The sequence below is a fragment of the Rhinopithecus roxellana genome, chromosome 17 (assembly GCF_007565055.1).
Source record: "Rhinopithecus roxellana isolate Shanxi Qingling chromosome 17, ASM756505v1, whole genome shotgun sequence".
Classification (NCBI taxonomy): domain Eukaryota; kingdom Metazoa; phylum Chordata; class Mammalia; order Primates; family Cercopithecidae; genus Rhinopithecus; species Rhinopithecus roxellana.
Window position 1 is genome coordinate 47,785,384 of NC_044565.1, and position 23,683 is coordinate 47,809,066.

The window sequence follows — 23,683 nt, forward strand, 5'->3', positions numbered from 1 at the left end:
CTTTTATCTTCATTAATGTAGCTTATTTTTGTTTTCCAGTTACTGCTTTGTGTTTGCTCTGGGATACCTCACAGTGTGCCAAGTTACTCGAGTCTATATCTTTGACTATGGACAATATTCTGCTGATTTTTCAGGGTAAGATGAAAACTGATTCAGTGACCTGTTTATCCATTCTAACAAGGTGGTTAAAGAACAAAATATATTTGCATTTAGTAGTTCAAATGAAAAGCTATTATTAAATATTTTAGTTGAAAATTTCTTTCTAAATTTAGAATTTCCCTCTTGTAAGTAGTCTTTTATAGTACTGTGTAAGTCAGTAAGAGCCTTGTTCTGCTTCTTCCTACCTAACGGGTCTTCCTTTGGTTGTTAGGTCCTTGGGCTAGGTCAGTCTGAGTTTCCTAGAGAAGACGCTCAAGGATGCATTTTACTTCTATGCATTTCACCTCTTTGCAGTGTTCTCCATTCAACACCAGTATTCAGTTGAGCAGTGAAAATAACTTCTAGTATTTGTTCCTTCGAAGGGGATTTATTTTCTTCCTGGTGCTAGATGAGTCTTTTTGTCCTGTAACAAAACTGATTATATGTTATCAGGGGAACTGTCCCCCAATGTTTCAATGTAGGTTCTTTTTATTTTCCCTAAGTGTCGACCAGTCTGAGAAATAAAGAGAAAGAGTACAAAGAGAGGAATTTTACAGCTGGGCCACTGGGGGTGACATCACATATTGGTAGGTCCATGATGCCCACCTGAGCTGTAAAACCAGCAAGTTTTATTAGGGATTTCAAAAGGGGAGGGGGTGTACGAACAGGGAGTAGGTCACAAAGATCACATGCTTCAAAGGGCAAAAAAGGAGAACAAAGTTCACATGCTTCTGAGGCCAGTAAAGATCACAAGGCAAAGGGCAAAGCAAGATCACAAGGCAAGGGCAAAATTAGAATTACTGATGAGGGTCTATGTTCGGCTATGCACGTATTGTCTTGATAAACATCTTAAACAACAGAAAACAGGGTTTGAGAGCAGAGAACCGGTCTGACCTCAAATTCACCAGGGTGGGATTTTCTCACCCTAATAAGCCTGAGGGTACTGCAGGAGACCAGGGCATATTTCAGTCCTTATCTCAACCACATAAGACAGAGACTCCACAGCGGCCATTTATAGACCTCCCCAGGAATGCAGTTCTTTTCCTAAGGGTCTTAATATTTAATATTCCTTGCTAGGAGAAGAATTTAGCAATATCTCTCCTACTTGCACATCTGAAGAAAATGTGGCTCTATTCTGCCCAACCCTGCAGGCAGTCAGACCTTATGGTTGTCTCCCCTTGTTCCCTAAAATCACTGTTACTCAGATATTTTTCAAGGTGCACTGATTTCATATTGTTCAAACACACATTTTACAATCAATTTGTACAGTAGTGATCCTGAGGTGACATACATCCTCAGCTTACAAAGATAACAGGATTAAGAGATTAAAGTAAGACAGGCATAAGAAATTATAAGAGTATTATTAGGGAAATGATAAACGTCCATATTAAAATGAAATCTTCACAATTTATGTTCAGAGATTGCAGTAAAGACAGGCGTAAGAAATTACAAAAGTATCAATTTTGGGGACTGATATATGTCCACGAAATCTTCACAATTTACGTTCCTCTGCCATGGCTCCAGCCCATCCCTCTGTTTGGGGTCCCTGACTTCCCACAACAATATGTCTGTTGTGAAATAAATGCACAAGCTCTTATAAAGTAACTTGCTTTCCATCTTTATAAAGTGACATCTGCTAACACTTTGGTACCAGATGGGGAAGTTGAAGATAAACCTTTATATATATATTTTTATGTCAGGCTTGACTGCTTTCTCCAGTGAACAAGATACAGTAGGCCTGCTTTGGACTAGTCTTGAGTCATCTGGACAGCATAAGTAATGAGCAGTAAATCCAATTTAAGGATACGTGTATTGGAAAAATCATGGTACCTCTGACAAAAAAATTGTTCAGCAATAGAAATGGACCAAAGTTGTATGAGCTCAGGGAAAAAAATCACTTCTATGAAACAAGAGAATTTTAGAAGAGAAAGAGGAAATACCTTTTTCTCCCTAATGAGATTGAAGTGTATTTTACTACACAGATCTTAAAAATAAGTTCAGATGAAAGGAAATTACATCAAAAACAAATAAAACCCAGGTCAAAACAAAACAGTTTAAATGCACTAAAAAACTAGTTAAAGCTATTGAGTGGAATTGGGAAATACACCTGGAAGGGCAGAAAAGGAGAGCAGATGTTGGCAATCCGGTTTATGGATAGTAGGTATTCCTGGAGAACATGACCTCATGGGCAGGATCAGTAGATGCTGGACCACTGTGAAAACCTTCATGACCTTGAGGAAGTAGCCCAGGTCACATTGTCATCATAGTGTAATGAAATTAGGAAATAGTTATATAAGTTTAAAAGAATTGCAATCACTTAGAAAATTTAATTCTCCTAAGAATTTGCAACCATATTGATCTTGTTCATCATGCATCCTAGTGCTTAGCACATGGTGGCATTAAATATATATTGAGTCAGGAATAATACTTCAGTACAGAAGAAAGTTGAAAATACAGTGAGAAAAATGGGGGAAAGTAACAGACAACACAAATGGAGAAACTAGAGCCATGTGGGCAAAGGCTGTGCCATCTGAAAGAGAAATTAAGAGCTTTGAATACTTGAATTATAGTAAGTGAGAAATAAGCATTTATTCATAGTAGAAAATAGAAACAAAAAACATACTTTTAATTAATTTAGTTTAATGTTGATAACAGAAATATTAACATTAGCAACTCAAGGTTAGCGATACCATAAAATCATGAGTTTTCACACTGACGTTTAGAGTCCTGGACTCTGCAGGCAGGTTCTGCAGGTGTCTTAGGAGCTCAGCAGATGAGGTTCTAGGTCTTCCAGTCTTGCTTCAGCCACATCTGCTCTGTATTTCTCTAGTTTGTATTTTGGGATCCCATGTAATATTTCATTAAAAATATTTTGTTGCTCTTTTAACCATTCGATTTAAAAAGTGATTTAACATAACCAAATTGAATTTATTATACAACCATGTGGATTGGTGTTAGTATGGATTTGTGTGGCCCAGTCTTTGCTGGGCTCTCACAGCCCCTCCATCAGTTTGATCTTGGTCATTACCCTTTTTATTTCCCTCTTCAGCTATTCCAAATTATTGTCAGTCTCAAGGCCTTTACCTAACATTTCTGTATTATCTAGGGATAGGCTTACTGCATTTAAAACAGTAACTTTATTTCAGTGGCTCAGCATAGTAAGAGTTTATTTCTCATTCACATTACAGTTCATTGAGGAGGGAGTCTCTGCTCCACACAGTCATTTAGGGAACCAGACTCCTTCCTTCTTGTGGTTCCACCTCCTTTGGGCTCTGGAATCCTCTAGGTTAAGTTGAGGGCAGGGTGGTGAGTGTGAGCAAAGCGAGGGTGTGCCTACGCAACAATTCTGCCTGCATCCTGTCGGCAAGCATGAGTCACAAGGCCTCACAGATCAGAGAACAATTGACATTAAGAGCATAGTGCATGTTTAAAAAACAGCTGTGTAGGACGTGACTTTAGAAGTATTTTGCTGACCTCTAAAATGCCATTGAAGGCTGGGTGTGGTGGCTCACCCCTGTAATCCCAGCACTTTGGGAGGCCAAGGCAGGTGGATCACCTGAGCTCAGCAGTTTGGGCAACATGGCGAAACCCTGTATCTACTAAAAATACAAAAAATTAGATAGGCGTGGTGGCACATACCTGTAGCCCCAGATACTCAGGAGGCTAAAGTGGGAGAGTTGCTTGAGCCCTGGAGGCCGAGGTTGCAGTGAGCTGAGATTGCACCACTGCACTCCAGCCCAGGTGACAGAGTGATACCCTGTCTCAGAAATAAAATAAAATAAAATAAAATAAAATAAAATAAAATAAAATAAGGCCATTTAAATACTTAAATGTAGTTTTAAATGTTTAAATATGTAGAAGAAAAACAACTTGGCCTTTTTAAGATAGAAAACCTGTTTATAAAACTCCAAGTTTAAAGAATACCTTTTATCCATTAGGAGAAAACTTTTTTTATTATTATTATACTTTAAGTTCTAGAGTACATGTACACAACGTTCAGGTTTGTTACATAGGTATACATGTGCCATGTTGGTTTGCTGCACCCATCAACTTGTCATTTATATTAGGTGTATCTCCTAATGCTATCCCTCCCCCAGGCCCCCACCTCCCGACAGGCCCCGGTGTGTGATGTTCCCCTCCCTGTGTCCAAGTGTTCTCATTGTTCAGTTCCCACCTATAAGTGAAAAGTGTGTGGTTTTCTGTCCTTCTGATAGTTTACTGAGAATGGTGGTTTCCAGCTTCATCCATGTCCCTGCAAAGGACATGAACTCATCCTTTTTTATGGCTGCATAGTACAGGAGAAAACTTTTGACCATTATCAGTGAACTGATAAAGATTAGACAGTCGAATTAGCTGAAGGAGACCATTGTGGCGGAGTGAACTTGAAGGCTCTTGGTTTTTTGTTTTTCGTTTTTGTTTTTTGTTTTTTAATGGACACAGGAGAGAAAAAAGCCACCTAGAGACAGACTCTCCCCTTGATGAAGTATTTGCGCACAGGGAACCCTTGAATGTGTTATAATACATGAGCAGAAAAGATCCTGACTTGATCCTAATTAGAGTGAATATCATAGCTATTCAGAATGTCAAATGGCTAAGAAGGTGAATTGGATAGTGACTCACCCTTCGTGCCGAGCTGGCCCGTTGCTCTGATGCTAGAAAGCGCAAGAAGCAAAGCCCAGACTCTTGCTGAGGAATCAACATGAAATCTCTCTTGTATGGGACAGTTTTACTTGCACAAGAGTATGGAGAAACTGCGTGTGTGTGTGTATGTGTAAATTGTTAGGCTTAAGATACATTTAAAATGTTGATTAGGTAAAGATAAACTTATACCATAATACAAGTTTATATTTACAGAAAGGTTGAAAAGCTACTGAAGTTGTTTGATCTCACGTTAGCCTCAGAAAATAGATACAAGAGAAGTATAAAACAACTAAATAGCTTTCTTCATGCCAGCAGTAATCAGTTAGAAAATGTGATAGAAAAAGGATCCTTTTTCAAAAGCAAGAAAAACCATGAAATATCTAGTAATATGTGTAAAAATAAATGTACAGAACTTCTATGCAGAAAACTATAAATTTTTACTGTAGAACACCAGAGTAATTGGAAAAAAGTTCAACCCGTTTGTTTGAATAATAAAACTCAGTATTGTGACTGGGTACAGTGGCTCACACCTATAATACCAACACTTTGGGAGGCCAAGGTGGGAGGATTACTTGAGCTCAGGAGTTCAAGACCAGTCTGGGCAACATAGCGAAACCCATCTCTACAAAAAATTTAAAAATTAGCTGGGCATGGTGCTGTGTGCCTGTAGTCCCAGCTACTCAGGAGGGTGAAGTGGAAGAATCGCATGAGCTTGGGACGTTGAGGCTGCAGTAAGCCATGTTCGCACAACTGTACTCCAGCCTGGGTAACAGAGCAAGACCCTGTCTCAAAATAAAATAAAATAAAATAAAATGAAAACAACCCTCAGTATTACAAAGATATGAATGGGGCTGGGCGTGGTGGCTCATGCTTGTAATTTTAGCACTTTGGGAAACTGAGGCGAGTGGATCACTTGAGGCCAGGAATTTGAGAGCAGCCTGACCAATATGGCAAAACTCGTCTCTACTAAAAATAGAAAAATTAGCCAGGCGTGGTGGTGCACAACTGTAATCACAGCTTCTTGGGAGGCTGAGGCATGAGAATCACCGGAACCCAGGAGGTGGAGGATGCAGTGAGCTGAGATCAAACCACTGCACTCCAGCCTGGGCGACAGAGCTGTCTCAAAAAAATAAAAAATAAAGTAAAAAGAAAAAAAATACTGATTCCCCCAAGTTAATCTGTTGGTGTAATGCAGGTAAAATTGGAGTTTTGAAGGAAATTAGATAAATAAATTGAAAATTTTCTCTAGAAGAATAAATGCTTGAGTATAGAAAAGTTGATATAAAGACATACTACTGTCTGTAAAGCAGGAGTCATTAAAATATTCTGGACTGACAGGAATAGACAAACCAAGGAAACCAGAGTGAAGGACTGAGAAAGAGACTCATGGATCTAAGAAATAAAAATACAGAACAGCAGTGGTGGGATCAGAAATCCGTGGGGAAAGCCAGGCTCTACTCTTCAGTAAATGGTATTGGGATGTTTGGAAAGAGAAGAGAAAGGTGAATCCTTGCCCCATGTATAGATAGTAGATTGTAGATGGAAGCAAGAATAGATTTTTTGGCAAAAGAATATGTTGTTTTCTGTGGTACTGAAAGAGTTGCTTTTAGTGCACCCACCAAAAAAATATGTATGTGAAATAATTTTTCATTCACGTCAAGAATATATCTTAGAGCTAACCGAACTGTATCAGAGGGTTGGTAAATGTTTATTACTGCTCAGTCGTGTGTGCTCCTTCACTAAGGTTTATTAAGCATGCGTTGTGCATTTTGCTAGGTTCTTGAAGGCTGAGCCGGGTACTTTTGTAGGCAGCATTTTTTTCAGGTATAAGAAGAAGTGATAGAGCATGTGATCTGGTAGCCACAGGTGTGCTTGTCATGTCCATCAGTCCTTTTTAGAAAGCATTATTCATGCTCAGAGTCTAATCGTAGATGTGTTTCTGTGTTCTGAAATGAGTCATGGAAGACGCCCCTTGGCTCTTCATTATCTTCCCCGCACATGGCGCCCAGCAGCTGTGTTGCAAATAGGGTTGATATGAATCATTAGACTGCCTGCAAGCAGTGGGCCTTTATCCTGGCCCATTCTGTGGGAGTGTCTCCCAGCCCCTTGACCTACGTTAGATTACAGGAAACATTCCGTTTGGCTGCCACTAATGTAATTCAAGTTACCAGGAGTAAACAGAGATGGATCCATTTATGGTTTGCTTTGTCTGTTCCCCACCCTACCCAACCAAGCCTTTCTCCCTGAATGTATGTGTGTTCACAAAGCAGTGTGGCACAAGATTCATCAGAAACATGCAGTGTTGTTCTCGCTCATAAGTGGAAGTTGAACAACGAAAACATTTGGACACAGGGAGGGGAACATCACATATTGGGGCCTGTTGTGGGGTGGGGGTTAGGGGAGGGATAGCATTAGGAGAAATACCTAATGTAGATGAGGGGTTGATGGGTGCAGCAAACCACCATGGCACATGTATACGTATATCACAAACCTGCATGATCTGCACATGGATCCCAGAACTTAGAGTATTAAAAAAAAAAAATGCAGTGTTTTCCTGAGGCTGAGAAGCTGGTGACGGACCTGCAGGGCCCCCTTGGTGTGTGCCCTCTCACCTGTTCTTTCTGTTTTCGTTCTGCCGCTCATCCCAATGTCTCTCCTTGGGACACCCTTCCAGCGATATCTATGCGTCCGAACCTCCGTCGTCTTAAAGGCCCAGACTAAATGACCCTTGTTTGAAATGCGTTCCCTCAGCTGTCTCTGTGCAGATCTTCATAGCTCGCTGGGCAGTGGATACTTTGTTATGTGGTTATTCACATACCTTTCATTGTTCATTTCTTGTTCTCAAAAGAAAGCTTCTCCAGAAACAGCACTTCCCTTTTGACGACTATGTCCCTTCAGCACCGTTGGCTTCATGGCAGTTCTGGCAGTTACTATGCAAAGGTGTGAATGGGAGGAGGGACCCAGCTCCTATTAAACATCTGCTGTGTCTCAGATACTATTGAATCTAATCCAGACAGTGGCATTGTTATCCTGTGTTTTATAGATAACCATTTTGAGAAAAGTTAAATAACTTCCTTGTCTTCCACAACTGATGTGAAGTGGGGTCAGGATTAAGTGTTCTGACCCGTATGTCCAGCTGCCTATGCACTCTGCTGTCTAGGGCCTCTTGTGCCAAGTGTGCCTAAAGCTGCAGTCCTGATTTTCCTTCTCAGTCAGTTTTCTCCTCCTAGTTAGTTACCCTGGTCAAAAACCTTGGTGGTGCCAGGTGTGAAACCCTGCATTGAATGCATTATCAAATCCTGTTGAGTTTCCCTTCAGAATAGATCTAGAGGTGACTTCAGACCTCCTGTGCTGTTACCTTAGTCTGAGCCACCATCTTCCCCTGCCCACCTCCCCTGCCTCCTCCCTCTGACCCCTCCCTCTGCCTCTGGCGGCCCCACAGTCTTTTTTCAACCTAGAGTCAGAATATATTCTTTTAAAACCAAGTCACTCTTTTGCCTAAAATCCTCCAGTAGTTTCCTGTCTCACTCAGATTCAAGCCTCTGTCCTCACTCTGCAGAGCCTGCTGGATCTGGCATCCTGCTTGCCATCTTTAGCTTCTGTTCCTGTCCTCCTTGCTCGTCACATTGGCCTCTGTACTGATCCTCAAACATGCCAATCACACTTCTTCCTGGGGCTGTTGAACTTACTTTTCTCTCTTCCTGGAACATTTTTACCCCAGGCCTCCACAGAGCTTGTCCTCTATTTCACTGTCATCTTCTGGCTGAGGCCGGTTCCCACCTTTGTTCTGTATTCCTTAGGCCCCTTACTCTGCTTCATTTCACTGCCCAGGACTTGCAGCATCTGACACACTGTATCTTTTTTTTTTTTTTTTTTTTTTTTTTTGAGACGGAGTCTCGCTCTGTCGCCCAGGCTGGAGTGCAGTGGCCGGATCTCAGCTCACTGCAAGCTCCGCCTCCCGGGTCCACGCCATTCTCCTGCCTCAGCCTCCCGAGTAGCTGGGACTACAGGCGCCCGCCAACGCGCCCGGCTAGTTTTTTTTGTATTTTTTAGTAGAGACGGGGTTTCACCGTGTTAGCCAGGATGGTCTCAATCTCCTGACCTTGTGATCCGCCCGTCTCGGCCTCCCAAAGTGCTGGGATTACAGGCTTGAGCCACCGCGCCCGGCCGACACACTGTATCTTTACCTGTTTATTTGTTTATAATCTCTCTCTCTCCAGTGTAGTATAAATTTCATAACAGCGAGGACTTGGCCTGTCTTGTTCACACTGTATCTTTGGCACATAGAACAGTACTTGGTGAATCGTAGGTGCTCATTAATTAAGTCTGGTTTTTTCTGAATGAAGCTGTAAGAAAATAAATGAATGGATGACTAAGACCAATGGCCTTTTCCATTATCTCTCACTTTGTATTCATTCGGTGTTAGGTAAGTGGGGTTACTTGGTGTCAGTGGATCTTGTTTGGATGCCAGGGTACTTGTACACTTAGGATAACTGAGGTGAACAGTTAACAGTTTGCCTCCGTTGCTGGGTAACACATGTCCTGGTGGCAAGCTGTTACCTAGTAGATGCTTTTAGTTGATTTGTAGCATTAATATACAGACTTCCCTTAAGCTTAGTGGTCTCCCAGAGATAATGGAACAATCATGAAAGTAATTGTTCATTTTTAGCATTCATTCTCTTATAATGTTTAACTACATTTGAGTTTTACTGTGTAATAGAACCAAATCCTACTATTCTTGTTCTTTGTAGAGAAAAAAAGTGTGTGAATATATTTTTTAACTTTTTCATCCTTTGTTTTATTTCAGGAAGTCTAGAGTTTTTACCTCAGCTGGATTTTTTAATATTAGCTGAAACTGTTACATCAGTTGAAGCATTACTATGAACAGTTACATTTCACATTTTCCCACATTCTTAGCAGAGGATCACTGGAAGGAAATTTCAGTAATACCACTTAAATATACTGATGTTGTCCTATAGAAGGAAAGGGAAGCTCCATCCTGAGGCCCTGACCTCACTCTGGAAGTTCCAAAGCCTTCTGCTTCCCCTACCTTCTCCAGGTTCCAGCTTCCATACTAGGGAAACAGGAGGTTCTTTCCAATTCATGTCGAGGTATCCCAGACTTTCCTAGGGCCCGGGAAGTGGTTAGATACTGAGGCTCCATTAATACAAAGTCAACAGATATTTAATAAAGTGTCAGTAAAGGCCGGGCGCGGTGGCTCAAGCCTGTAATCCCAGCACTTTGGGAGGCCGAGACGGGTGGATCACGAGGTCAGGAGATCGAGACCATCCTGGCTAACACGGTGAAACCCCGTCTCTACTAAAAAAAAAAAAAAATACAAAAAACTAGCCGGGCGAGGTGGCGGGCGCCTGTAGTCCCAGCTACTCGGGAGGCTGAGGCAGGAGAATGGCATGAACCCGGGAGGCGGAGCTTGCAGTGAGCTGAGATCCGGCCACTGCACTCCAGCCTGGGCGACAGAGCGAGACTCCGTCTCAAAAAAAAAAAAAAAAAAAAAAAAAAAAAAAAAAAAAAAAGTGTCAGTAAAGACGTAAGTGAAATAGTTGTGTAAATCACCCTAATTGTCCTGAAACAGATATTTATGAACAAAATATGCTGTTAAGAAAGCCCACTGCAGTTACCCGCTGTGCACCATTGCACTGTTTTCATTTGTAAATGCTTCCTGCACAGTCGTTCCTGCTGCGGAAGGGTGAGGTGTGCCCTTTCCCATCAGTCTTTCTTGTCTCCCAGCCAAGTACCTGCTGCGTTGGACTCATCTGTCTGTTTTGGCCTCCAGTTTGCATTTCTGAGCTCTCTTTAATCTGCTCATCCCTTACTGAACTTTTCCTATAATCCTTTCTTATTTTCATCCACAACATACTCCTGCATAGTTCCCTATGATAATTTTGTCTTCTGTCTTTCTGTTTCTCCATGTGCTACACCCTGGCTGACGGGTTGGACCAGAGGCATTGGGACTGCCATCTACTTAAAATAAAGGGAATGTATGGAGCTAATGACCATCAGGAAATGAAACCAAAACTTGATGAGGCATTTCTATAAACCCGTCAGCACACTGACAGTGTATTAGGTGCCAGGTACTGAAGGCACAGAAATAATTAAAGCAGTGTTCCTAACTGTTGAGTAGCTCATGGGTTTTTTGTGGTAATAGAAAAGTAAACGAATCATTACAATATATAATAAATGCTTTCAAGCACAGATAAGAAAGAACAAATGGGAGAGAGTATAGTTAACCTACAGAAGGAGTAGTAGATCTTGACTGGACACTTAGATTCAGTTTATTTTATATTTTAAATATATTTATTGGCCAGGCATGGTGGCTCACACCTGTAATTTCAGTATTTTGAGAGGCTGAGACAGGTGGATCGCTTGAGCCCAGGAGTTTGAGACCAGCCTGGGAAACATGGCAAAACCCCATGTCTACAAAAAATTTAAAAATTACCCATGTGTGGTGGCACGTGCCTGTAGTGTCAGCTGCTTGGGAGGCTGAGTTGGGAGGATCGCTTGAGCCCAGAAGATTGAGGCTTCAGTCAGCCGAGATTGCACCACTGCACTCCAGCCTGGGTGACAGAGGAAGAAATTGAAGAAATTTTTTAAAAAATTTATTTAGCACATATTTTGTGCCAGACACTATGCTACATGTTGGAGATTCAGTGGTGAACAGGACTGTTAGGTTCCTTGCCTCATGGACTTTCTAAAAAAGGGAGAGATTTTAAAACAACCACTGAGATTTAATAAAGAAAACAAACAACTATGAATGTTAAAACACCTTGAAGGAAACAAACAAGGACTAAGATGAAATGAAGGGTGTTTGCGTGCATGCGTGTGTGTGTTTTTGTGGGCAGAGGGAAGCTACTTGAGATCGAGTTGTCCGGTGGGCTTCGTGTGTGAAGTGATTCTTCAGCTGATTCGTGAAGAGGGAGAATAACTTATCCTTGTGAAACTGTTCCAGGAAGAGTAGTCTGGGTGAAGGGAGTAGCATTTGGAGAGAGGCTGGAGTATTCAGGTCTGTTTCCTGCCTGCCTTCCTGCTCTGTTAGGGCATGATTCTTGGAATCAGCAGTACAGCTACACGTCACCTGTCCTCCCAGCCACACGTCACCCATCCTCTCAGGTACACGTCACCCATCCTCCCAGCCACACCTTACCTGTCCTCCCAGCCACACGTCACCTGTCCTCCCAACACAGCTTACTTTCACAGGAGCTTCTGTGTCCTTTGCACCTGATGCTTCTGTGTCCTTTGCATGTGGGTTCAGGGGCCCAAGTGGGCACAAGAAGGACACTCAGAGCACTTATTTGCATTTTTGTTAACATCCTGTCTATGTATACCTGACAGCTTACTGTGTCACTGAATTGACAAAATAAATGTAATAGTTGTTTTATCAGTTGTTACTATGTTTTAAGGTGACATGGAAATTAGAATTTAGAACTGAAGAGAATGTTGTAACTCACCAGTGAGCTAAACTATGAAAATAATTAGGCAGAGTGAGAAAAATTATTCTCTCCCCCAGGGAAATGGAAATTATAGGGCATTTTTATCATTTTCAAGGGCTTGAAAATGATAAAGCCCTTGTGAGGATGTCCGTGAGGACGTCCGTGAGGATGGACATGAAGTGGAGACAGAGGGGCCTGTGTTCGTTGTCCCTCCTAACAGCAAACCCAAGGTCTCCCACACGCCCGGCCACCCAAGCCGCTCAAGGCAGCCCCCCTTCTCTTTCAGGCTGCTCTCTGCTCACCACTTGGTTTGCACGAGCGCCTGGTGCATCCCAGGACATCTCTCCCCCGGCTCCACTTCTGTCTGTGGTGCCCACATGACCTCCAGGGCACACACTGCTTCTCATCCTTGCGGCCTCCAGGCTGGGCAAGGCCCCCTCCTGGGTATCTTGCAAAGCAGAAATAGCAATCGGGTGTTCCAAGCCACCTGGGGGATTTAGGTTGGTTGAAGCATGATTCCCTGAGAAGTGAGTATGTAAATGTAAGAACTGACTTTTAAGGGAACCTAAGAGAAATCTCCTCCCTTAAGTACTTCCAGTTTAAGAACATTTGTCATTGGTGAGACCTTCCTGTTAGTTGAGGAGAATGAGCTGTAGCTTCTCAAGGGCCCAGGTCTGTGAATCAAAGTTCCAGTGGTAGGAATGTTTAAAGCAAACCCTTGCTGCCGTTTGCTGATGTTGTGAGAAAGACACCTCTGTTTGCCAGAGGCAGCAGTTTGAGTTTCTGCACTGAGCGGTGTGGGCTGCTGGAAGAGAGCAGGTCAGAACTAGACCCATGGGGGTCTAAGCCTGGAGCCTGGAGCCCCCTCCCCTCCTGGCCCCTTTCGTTGGCAGTGCATGGGGTGATGCTGTGTGCGCCACAGTGTCCTCAGGTTCTGTGAAACATGTTCTCCTCTGCATGTGTATAGAGCACAGTCTACCTTGGGTCAAAACACAATTTCCTGGTTTTATTATATTATTGTTTCAAAAAGTTAAATAACTTCTTGTCAATTGTTCTTCAATACAATCTGTAAGCTAATGTAATAGTTAAAATAATAAATAGTTAAAATAATAGTTAAATAATAGTAAAATAGTAATAACAGTAATAATTAAAATAGTAAATAGTTAAATAAAATAATTAAAATAGTAAAATAGTAATAATAGTAATAATAGTAAAATAATAGTTAAATAGTTAAAATAATAAAAGCCTTCCTGGTGGTTTTATTTATTTATTTATTTATTTTTATAGAGATGGGGTCTTGCTCTGTTGACCAGGGTGGTCTCAGACTGCTGAGTTCAAGCCATTCTCCCACCTCAGCCTCCCAAAGTGCTGGGATTATAGGCATGAGCCACCGCGCCCAGCCTTAACTGTTTTTTAACACTGTCTGTAAGCTAATGTAATCTTTAAAGGATAAGATGCATCCTGGTGGTTTTCTTATGTGGATGTATTTTTTTTCCTTTCCAAGTTACTCATTCAATTATAATGACTATAAAGTATGGGAGAATAATGCCATTTTTTAAATGATTTTAAAGTCCTTTTTCCTTTCAAATACATCATGATTTTGGTTCCTTAGATGGCTGTGTGTAGAGTCCGTAACCCCTGGGTGCCTAGTTTTTAGAATAGGGAGTTGAGAGTCTGTCCATGATATGTTGAAGAAAGTACTGAGCTGAAAGCAGGAGACTGGGCCCACATCTCATGCCTGCGCACTTCTCAAAATCTCCAGGCCTTGTTTTCTAATGTGTGAGATGAGGAGGCCAGGTTAGATCACCGGGTCACCAGAGATTTCTTTTAGGGGTGGAAACTTTTTCTTTTGTTTTTTGTTTTTTGAAGCCTTGGAGAAATCCCAGATCCCCATCTCCTATGCTGTCCTCAAATACATAACTCCTGAGTTATTGCTGAAATCCCTTGGAGGTCTTTTTTATGTTAAAAATTTCAGGATTTGTAGTGATAAAAGCAGAACAAACTCTTAACTCATAAGTATTGTTTTAACTTTCTTCTTTTAAAACACTAATTTTTTTTATCTTGTCACAGCCCAATGATGATCATTACTCAGAAGATCACTAGCTTGGCTTGCGAAATTCATGATGGTAAGAATTCTGAAATTAATTTTTATTGCTGAAAAAATTTAATTCCAGTAATATTTTGCTTGAGATATTACCATAACTTTCTGCTATTAGAGTAAGGAAATGGAGGGAGGTAAGATAGGGAAATATACTTCACTGTGCTTAGGGTTATGAAAAATGCTTGCTTTCCTTCAGTGTTTTATCTTCATTTTGAATTCAGTGCAGGGACAGAAAGTAGAGTAGTGTGATTTAGTCATGTGGCCCACAGTAGTGAGAGTTTGACATATAAAGGAAAGAGACGTTTGGTCTAGATCAAGTTTTATTATTTCCTGCTTCAACTCTCCTGTTAAATTTTTATTATGATTTATGTGTTTTCCCCACCTCTTCTCCTTTATATGCACACATTCATAAGTACATGTTTCCATGTGTTTTATCATGAATGCTCTCTGTTGAAGACGAGTGGACACCTCGTCCTGGCCTCACAGGACTCCGAGTCGCGAGATTTGGATTCTGACTCCTTCAAAGACGAAAAAGCCAAGCACCCTGTTAGAACGGTCACTTGTATGTAGCCTGGGGAGCTTCTGAGATGAGTTTGAGCCCCACTGTGTCTCCACCCATCCTGTGCCCACTCCCCGGGCAGGCTTTCCCTCTCACTGTCAGAGGACTAGCCTTGACAGTACTGTGAAGAGCGAGCGAGAGAGAGAATTTTTCCTCTTCTCCCCTCTGGCTACTAACAAGCAAAATTAGCACTTAGTTTTTTTTGGGGGGTGGTGGAGGGAAGGAGGTAGATTAAAAAAGTCTCTGCTACTTGTTTAATCAAGTCTGCAGGTTAAACAGCAACTCTCTTTCTGCCCTTCAGAGAAAGAAACACCACTGAGGGAAAATTCTGCATACAGGAGGGAACATGAGGATGTGGCTAGAGTGTGGGTTTTGGTGGATGGGCAAACATACGTTCAGATTCCAGTTCAGCTTCTTACTGCTTCCGTTTTCTCCTTTGTCAGTTAACAGTATGATTCAGCTTGGAGGGTTTTTTTGTGGATTATAATTTATGCACAATGTCTTGTAGTTCTTGCATCCTGATCAATGAAGTGGGTGAAACTCACCAGACTCATACTAGACTGTAGTTATAAAACTTATACTAGGAAACACTATAGGTAAAAGCCTACAGTTACCTTCAGGTGCTGAAACTTCTGTAGTATGCTGGTAACAGATTACTCCTGTGACACTGGAAAGAGAATATAGGAAAGTTGTGGATCAGGGATATAATTTTGTCTGTAGGTCTAGAAGTATCTGATGACAATATATATTCAACTCAGAAGAATAACAAACCTCATTTTGTGACCTGTTCTTTTAAATGGATTTAATGGTAATTATCTCTTTAGAACAGTTTAGATTTTGATTAGTCTTAGTAGCATTAGAGGAGTTCATACACTTTAGCTTTTCAAACTGGGTTCCTCTTGCAGTTTGCTTCAGTACATCCTCCGAGACAGTCTGCTGCAGGTCCTCTACACCCCATACCACCTACCCCTTTATTCCCAGAGGATAGATTGAACCCTGTCTAACCCATATTTTATCAGCTAGTCTTTCAGAGAAGGGCCTTATTATCTGTGTATCGGGGGACCCCAAGACCACTCCCAGTTTGGTGATTCACAGGACTTAGCATGTAGTTGAATTCATGACTAACATTTATTACAGCGAAAAGATTCCAAGCAAAGTCAGTAAAGTACAAAGGTGCCTGTAATGAAGTCTGGAAGAAACCAGGCACAAGTTTCCAGAAGTCCTCTCCCAAGGGAGTCACAGAGAATGTACTTAATTCCCCCAGCAACAAATTGTGACAACACCTGTGAAGTGTCTATCAGGCAAGCTCTTTAGACACTCAGCACCCAAAGTTTTTATTGGGGGCTGGTCACATAGGCCCCCTAGCATACACCAAAATTCCAGGCTCCCAGAAGGAAAGCAGGTGTTCAGAATAAACCACACTGTTAGCACAAATAGGCTAGGCATAGGAGACATTTCCTACTGGTGTAGGGGACTGTGGACCAGCCAAGTTCTCGCACACCAGCCATGGGCACAACTTATAAGCAGGCCTTTCTAAGGATAGCAGTCTCAGAACTATGTTAATTTGTTTCTGCACAGCCTGGTTCTGGACCACTCCTAGATGAAACCAAATAAATTACCTACAACTGTGTCTGTTTCTCAACTATCAATCCACTGGCGTCATTCATATTTGTATCTTCAGGAAGCAGGTGTTATTTTATCCTTGGGTATTTCTAGGCATGGTTTTTAAGACATTTCATCACCCTCATATAATAGAGCCTGCTTACCCTTCTGGCTTTGAATTGTGTATATGAGATGGCTGAGGGCTTAGGATGAATGACTAAAATAACCTGCTGGCATGTTTGCTCATGAAGTCTGGCTTGTATTGTGGCCTGTCGGGATAGTGTAGCTGGTTGTCTTGCTGGCGGCTTCGTTGATGTCACTTCACAGTAGAAATACTTCAACCTAATGGAATGTTTGTACAGGTTGAATATCTCTTATATGAAATGCTTGAGAACAGAAGTGTTTCTGATTTTGGATTTATTTGGATTTTGGAATATTTGCATACATATAATGAGATATCTTGGGACCCAAGTTTAAACACAATTAATTGATGTTTTATATATACCTTATACACATAGACTGAAGGTAATTTATACATTATTTTTAATAATTTTGTGCATGAAACAAAATGTGTGTACACTGAACCATCAGAAACCAAAGGTACCACTATCTTAGCCACGCATGTAGATAATCAGTAGTTGTTTGGCATCACCATGATTCCTGACTCCGAATTTACATGAAAATGATAAGCAATCATTTTCTTATACCTATTCATACATAAGTACTAAACAGTGGAAGATACGCCATTCCATTAATTCAGTGAAAAAATGGTGTGTTCAGGGGAACTAAGCAGCACAGTAGAATCACTGGACCACCCGTATCAGCTGTTAGACACAGCAGCAGTGGCAGGCTTTCCGTCTCCACCTGCAACGTGGTGTCCCATCGAGGTTCAGAAGTCTTCTCATATCCCATTGTTTGCTGGACCACCTCACTTGTACTTGGTTAGACTTCTAGCTTTAAAAAATGGTATCTTGTCTTTAATTGGTTTTTGGTGATTCTTTTGGCAAGTTCCCAAGTTGTGAACTGAGAAGGGAGGCTGGGCTTGTTGTGCATGTAGACTTTTGACACAAGTTTTTTCTGTGAAACTCTGTCCTTTAAGCTCTGTGTCCACTTTTCTTGGCTAGTTTACACTTCAAAAGCAGTAATTGCTTCTTTGAGTAACATGGCAGACTGAACTGGTGTAGAGACCCACCCTATGCCAAACACTTGGAAATGCTGACTAAACATAACAACATAGTTTATGTGTGGCAAAGCTTAAAATCACAAAGAAGGCTATTAACATGTCACTTGCCTGGTAAAAAGCATGAGGAAAAAAGGATAAGAAGTTTTTAAAAATTGAATACTTATCCTCATTTCTAAAGATGGCTTTTTTTTTTTTTTTTAAGGAAAGGGTGGACAGCATATATCTGATATGGGGGAAGAAAGTAGAATTGTCACAAGTAGGAATTATCCTTTTTGGGGGTTTAAATCCTGATAATGTTTTACCGTTTTCTCATCTTCTATCATCTTTTTTTTAAGTGTTTTTTTTTTCCTCCTGTTTATAAAAAGTAGATATGTGATCATTGAGGAAAATTTGAAAAATACAAATTGGAAATATGAAGAAAAATAATCTTCCATGTCCCTCCCCCAACATTTCTCAGAGCCAGACTTACTTTCTTTCTTTCTCTTTCTTTTCTTTTCTTTTCTTTCTTTTTTTTTGAGGCAGAGTCTTGGCTCACTGAAACCTCCACTTCCCAGATTCAAGTGATTCTCCTGCTTCAGCCTCCTGAGTAGTTGGGATTATAGGCGCCTGCTGCCACACCCAACTAATTTTTTTTTTTTCTTTAGTAAAGACAAGGTTTTACCATGTTGGCCAGGCTGGTCTCAAACTCCTGACCTCAGGTGATACACCCACCTTGGCCTCCCAAATTACTGGTATTACAGGTATGAGCCACTATGCGCCCGGCCCTTTCTATTTTATTAATATTTCCTTTATCATCTTATGAGGCATAGTTTTCTTTTTACATAATTGTCAAAAGTGGAGTATGTAATATATTCCCATTCCCCAATTGTTGCATATATAGGCTGTTACTTTTTTTTCTACTATTATGTATAAAGTTGTGATGATCCTTGTCATAAATTTTGAATCGCACCTTCAGTTATTTCCTTAGGGCTAGAGTTTTAGGAATAAAGGGTAGAAAGATTTCTAAAATGTTTGCTATACTGGTTTACAGAAAGATGATGTGAGTTCCTCTTGGTACCTCATTTATTTGTTTATCTTCTGTCTCCGTACTAGAATATAAGTGCTATAAAACCAGGGAGTTTGTTTTTCCTCTGCTCTTTCCTCAGTGCATAGAATAGTTCCTGAGGCATTTTAAAGCAGTAATTATTTTCTTCTCATCTTTGTTTTATATACATATAAAATACATAAAATATGTGTTTTACATAATTTAGATTCTATTATATGAGTAAGAGCCCTTTAAAATTTCTGCTTTACTTATAAGAGGTGAAAATGGCATCTTGCTCTTTTAATGTACATTTAATGATTTATAATGATAACGTTATTAATCGTGGAATTAACATTTCATGTTAGTTGGCTACATGTATTTCTTCTATGATTTGTCTTTTCATGTTTTTAGGTTTGTCTATTTATTTCACTGTTTTTTAATTGCTTTAGCTTTGGTTCTTTGGGGGAATGTTACTACTTTACTTATATTAATTTATTAATATTAATGTTGCTATTTGCTTTTTAATTTCATTCCCCTTTGATCTTTAAATTGGATTTGAGGTATATATTTTTAAAGCATATGGATCTAGTAAGTTGATGTGTAATCTTAAATAGTATATCCTCCTCTTTGAAGAGAAAGGTAAATAGATGAAAGAAGATGATGTATTTGAGTTTGGTTTTCATATATTGGAGTCATGGAGGAGTAAGGAAATTGCTCCTTGCTTTATGTTGAGCTTCTAGTTTATAGTACTCATGTGTAGTCATTTAAGTCATCCAATAATAGAAAAATTGTAATGCCCCTTTTTGAAAAGTCACAGCATTTACGATTAAGGATAATAACATTATAATTTAAAAAGTGCCAGCATTTGGGAATTCTTTAATTATAACTCCCCTTAGAGTGGAGTTAGATACCCAACCATGTGTTATTTTATAGAGACTTTTCACGTGATCGAGCCTGTGTTGCCATGAGAAGGAAAAGAACAGTCATTATATCAAAATTGGGAATATAATAGCATGAATTTCAAATGAGGAAAGTAATGAAAGTGTCCATGGGCAAAAATACCATTTTGGGGAGAAATCTTAATTGGTAAGAAGAGTACCTATTTTTGTTTCTCAGGGATGTTTCGGAAGGATGAAGAACTGACTTCCTCACAGAGGGATTTAGCTGTAAGGTACGTGCCTTTGCATCCTGTTCTGCCATGCTTCCTGCACTCCTGCCTAGGACCCACTTTCCTTCTGTGACTGAGGCTGATTAGTCCTTCTAGAGGTACTTACTTATGAAAATCAAGCCTCACTCCCTCCATGCACCTCCCTCCTGCCAAAGCCTGCTGGGCGGGGCTGGGCATCCCTTCTGGCTCCTGTAGCACCCTGCCTCTGTGATTGTACATGTGCGCCTCCTATGGGCCACAAGGTTAGCTGCTAAAGTTTTCGTTCCTGTGAGACTCTGAGTTCCTTGAAGACAGGAGGATAGTATTGTCTTCATGTCTGCCGTGTAGTAATTACTGGTAATAATAGCAGCTACCATTTACAGGCCAATAACTTGATGGCAGGTACTGGGCTAAGATATAATACATTAATATAGCATATCGATGCCATATTTTGAAATCATAAAGAACCAGTCAGATAATTCTCATTATTATTTGAGGAATTCATTCTGGGATAGGCTTCTACTTCATTTACTGAAGGCACTCTGATGACTAATCTAAGGAATGGCTTAATTTCACAGGGTCTATCTCAACTAATAAAATTTGAGATGGAATACTCATTATACTTACAGAAAAATTTCCCATGGATTACCTTGTTTCCAAAACTAGAATGAATAAGTGCATAGCTGCTAGAAGAATGAGATTGTTTGTGATATTATTTAGAACTAAACTAAGTATTCATCTTTCATCCCAGGTAGCATGTCTTGGGGGTCTTTTTGTATTTTCCCATCTTTAAAAATGTTCTATTCTGATAGCCCTTATAGTCAATCTTTATGTATCAATAAATAGACACTCGAGTAGCTTTCCTGACGAGAGGTTAATTTGGTCTTGGTTCTTTGATCTTTAGGAGCCCTTGCGCCATCCCAGTAGCTACTCATTTACAGACACTCAGCTGCCATTTCCCCTATGCCTCTCACATCGAGAGCAAATCTCCAGACCTAGGTAACCCCACCTCTCACCTACCTGAACAGTGGAAGAAAGCTGAGTGGAAAAACACTGTCTTGCTGACTGGACTCATTTTAAATTTGTTACCCCACATTTAAAATTAGGATCCTTAGTATTGCCAGTGGTTCTGCGTTTCCTCGGTCCACTCACTTGCCCACACTCTTCTAAAATGATATATTCTCCTTCCTGCCAGACTTCTAACACGCCGTCCCCCATACTTGTGTTGGTAGCAAAATTTTATTTTTTGGAGAGAAAAAAAGCAATCCTACTTTGATTCTGCAACCACCAAATCTACCATGCTGCCTGAATCTATAACACAGTGCTCTACTTTCTTTCCTGGTGTCAGGTGCTAGCTGTGCATAATCTAATCGAAGGCCATCTTCTCACTGCTGCACAGAGTTCACTTCCTTCTCAAAGATTTTGCTGCGTCAGTTACTCCTGCCTGTTCACTCACCGATTTCTCCCTCTCTGTTAGGCCCTCCCCACCATCTGAACAGAATAAGCTCATGACACCTCTCATTCCCTTCTGGCCATCACCCCGTTACTGCGCACTCCTTTAGAGGAGCACTTCTTGAAGGCTTTGTGGACATTCAGTGTCTCCCCCCATTCTCTCCTCAGCCCCCTGCATTCAAGTTTTTGTGCCCATTCTTGGTCTGAAATCATTCTTTCAAGATTGCCCTTAATCTTGGCCGATTTCATTGTTAGCTTGTTTGCATGATGCTGAACCTCAGCAGCACTGGCCAGTTGGCCACTCTTCTGAAATACCTTCTTCACTTCCTTCCAGGACATTCCCTTCTTTCAGTTTTTTCTCCTCCTTCACTGGCTCTTTGTCTCTGTATCTTCTGCTGAATCCTCTGCCCCTGCTTCTGCCTTACCACTAGCCTGGGCTCAGCCGTGGACTTCTCCGTTTTCTCCAGGTGGTCACATCCATTGGCTTTAAAGGCCATCTTCCTGTTTGAAGTCTCCTAAATTTATATTCCCGCCCAATCCACTCCCCTCAGCTCCAGCCTCATTTATCCAACTGCCATTTTAAGGTCTTCCGTGGATAGTGACAGGCAGCTCAAACAGAACATGTTCAAAACAGAACTTCTGATTTGTCTCCCTCTTCCTTCCTCCTCCCACATCTGCTCCTCCACCATTATCACCCAGTTAGTTAATAGCAGTACCATTATCACTGGTGGCCTGGGGGGACTTCCATTTTCTTACAGCAAATCCACTTCACCAGCAAGTCAAGTTAGCCCTTCCTTTAAAATTAATCTCTAATCTGACAGATTTTCACCGCTTCCACTGGTCACATCCCAGTACAAACCCTCATTTTCTACTTGGTCTGCTGTGGTAACTTTCCTTCCTGGCTTCTCTATTTTCTCCCATGCCCTGTGCAGCCTAGTTTTCAGCTAGCAGCCAGAGAAGCTTTTAATGTGCATTGGATTATATTATTCCTGTCCCCTGATGAAAATCCTCCAGTGGCTTCCACTGTAATTTAGAATAGAATTACAACCCCCCGACCACAGCATATAAGGCCCAGCAAGAGCCCAGAGCTCGACCCCGCTTCCTCACTCAGTCCATTCTTAACTGTGCAGACCACTCTGTCACAAATACCCCTCCCTTCGTGCCATCACTTTCTATCCCTTTGCTCTGCTTTGTTTTCTTCATAGTAGGTATTACTGTCTGATGTTATACAAGACATTTGTTTTATTTGTCCTTCCCCCTGCCCCTGTCATTGAGGACAGGAACTTTGTCTCATTTATTGTCCCCATCATCCAAACCGTGATCATTATTTGGAGTGATTTTGCCTCCAAGAGTCAGCTGACAATGTCTAGACATTTTTGGTTGTTACTGCTGAGGGAGGTGGTGCTACTGGCATCTGGTGGGTAGCACCTAGGGGGTGCTGCTAAACACCCTGCACCGTACACGAGGACCCCACAACAGAGAATTATGGGTCCAAAGTGTCAATAATTCTGCAGATGAGAAGCCCAAACTTGAGGCAACACATAGTTGATACCAAATATCAGTGGAATGAATGAATGAATCTTTTGTTTGATATTATACACTACAATTAGACTTAAGTTCTCATTTTATAAATAAATATAGTTATTTACTTCAGTACCTAAAATGACTTGTTGTTTGATATGACAGTTGAGCCAAAAATTACTTAAGTAAGTTTCATAGTTTAGAACTGTCTCCTGTCCTTGCTAATGGTGATACATAGTTTGACTTGGTGTTAAAATAATTGGTATTGAGAATGGAGCTCTGCTGCTGGAGTACGAGTTCTTTTATAACCTTGTGACTGCACCCTGGTCTTTGATACAGTGAGAAAGCATGCTGTTTCATCATTAAGTAGAAAGAACTAAAAGAGAAAATTTGCCAGAAGCATTTTCTGTCATCAATTTCAAGCCCTAAAAAGAAAATACTTAAGGTTCAAGACATTTTTAAAAGTGGAAAAATAATTCTGGAAAAGTTAGAAAAATGGTTTGGGCTGAGTGGTAACCCAGATAGTATCAGATGAACAGGAATCACTATTTTGTTCTATTTAATTTCTCAAAGAAAAATAATATATGCTAAGCTAGGCAAGGTGGTGTGTGTCTGTCATCCCAGCTACTCAGGAGGCCAAGGCAGAAGGATTGCTTGAGCTCAGGACTTTTGAGTCCAGCCTGGGCAACATAACAAGACTTAGCTCTTTAAAAAATTGTTTATGAGGGTATTTTCTCAACCTCTCTTGTCCACAAGAGTGTTTGTATTTTTTAAGGAGACAGCTTATCATATTCAGAGAGGAGAAGGGACTGTAACATGTTCAAGAAGCCTGCCTGCTGTCCCCAGGTGCAGTTGTGCTTTCTTTAT

General features: G+C 40.9%; 1 protein-coding gene across 4 annotated transcripts in view; it reads left to right on the top strand.

Moving 5' to 3' along the window:
* The window catches only part of MBOAT2 (membrane bound O-acyltransferase domain containing 2), a 153,335-nt gene that overhangs the window by 102,931 nt on the left and 26,721 nt on the right, over positions 1-23,683 (top strand). For all 4 annotated transcript variants that reach the window (XR_004054436.1, XR_749744.2, XM_010379688.2 and 1 more), the window contains 3 exons: positions 40-135; positions 14,298-14,353; positions 19,813-19,867. Coding sequence is in view for 2 of the 4 variants with exons in the window: in XM_010379688.2 (XP_010377990.2) it covers positions 40-135; positions 14,298-14,353; positions 19,813-19,867 (207 nt within the window). In the remaining 2 variants the exon portion in view is untranslated. The remainder of the gene's footprint in view (positions 1-39; positions 136-14,297; positions 14,354-19,812; positions 19,868-23,683) is intronic.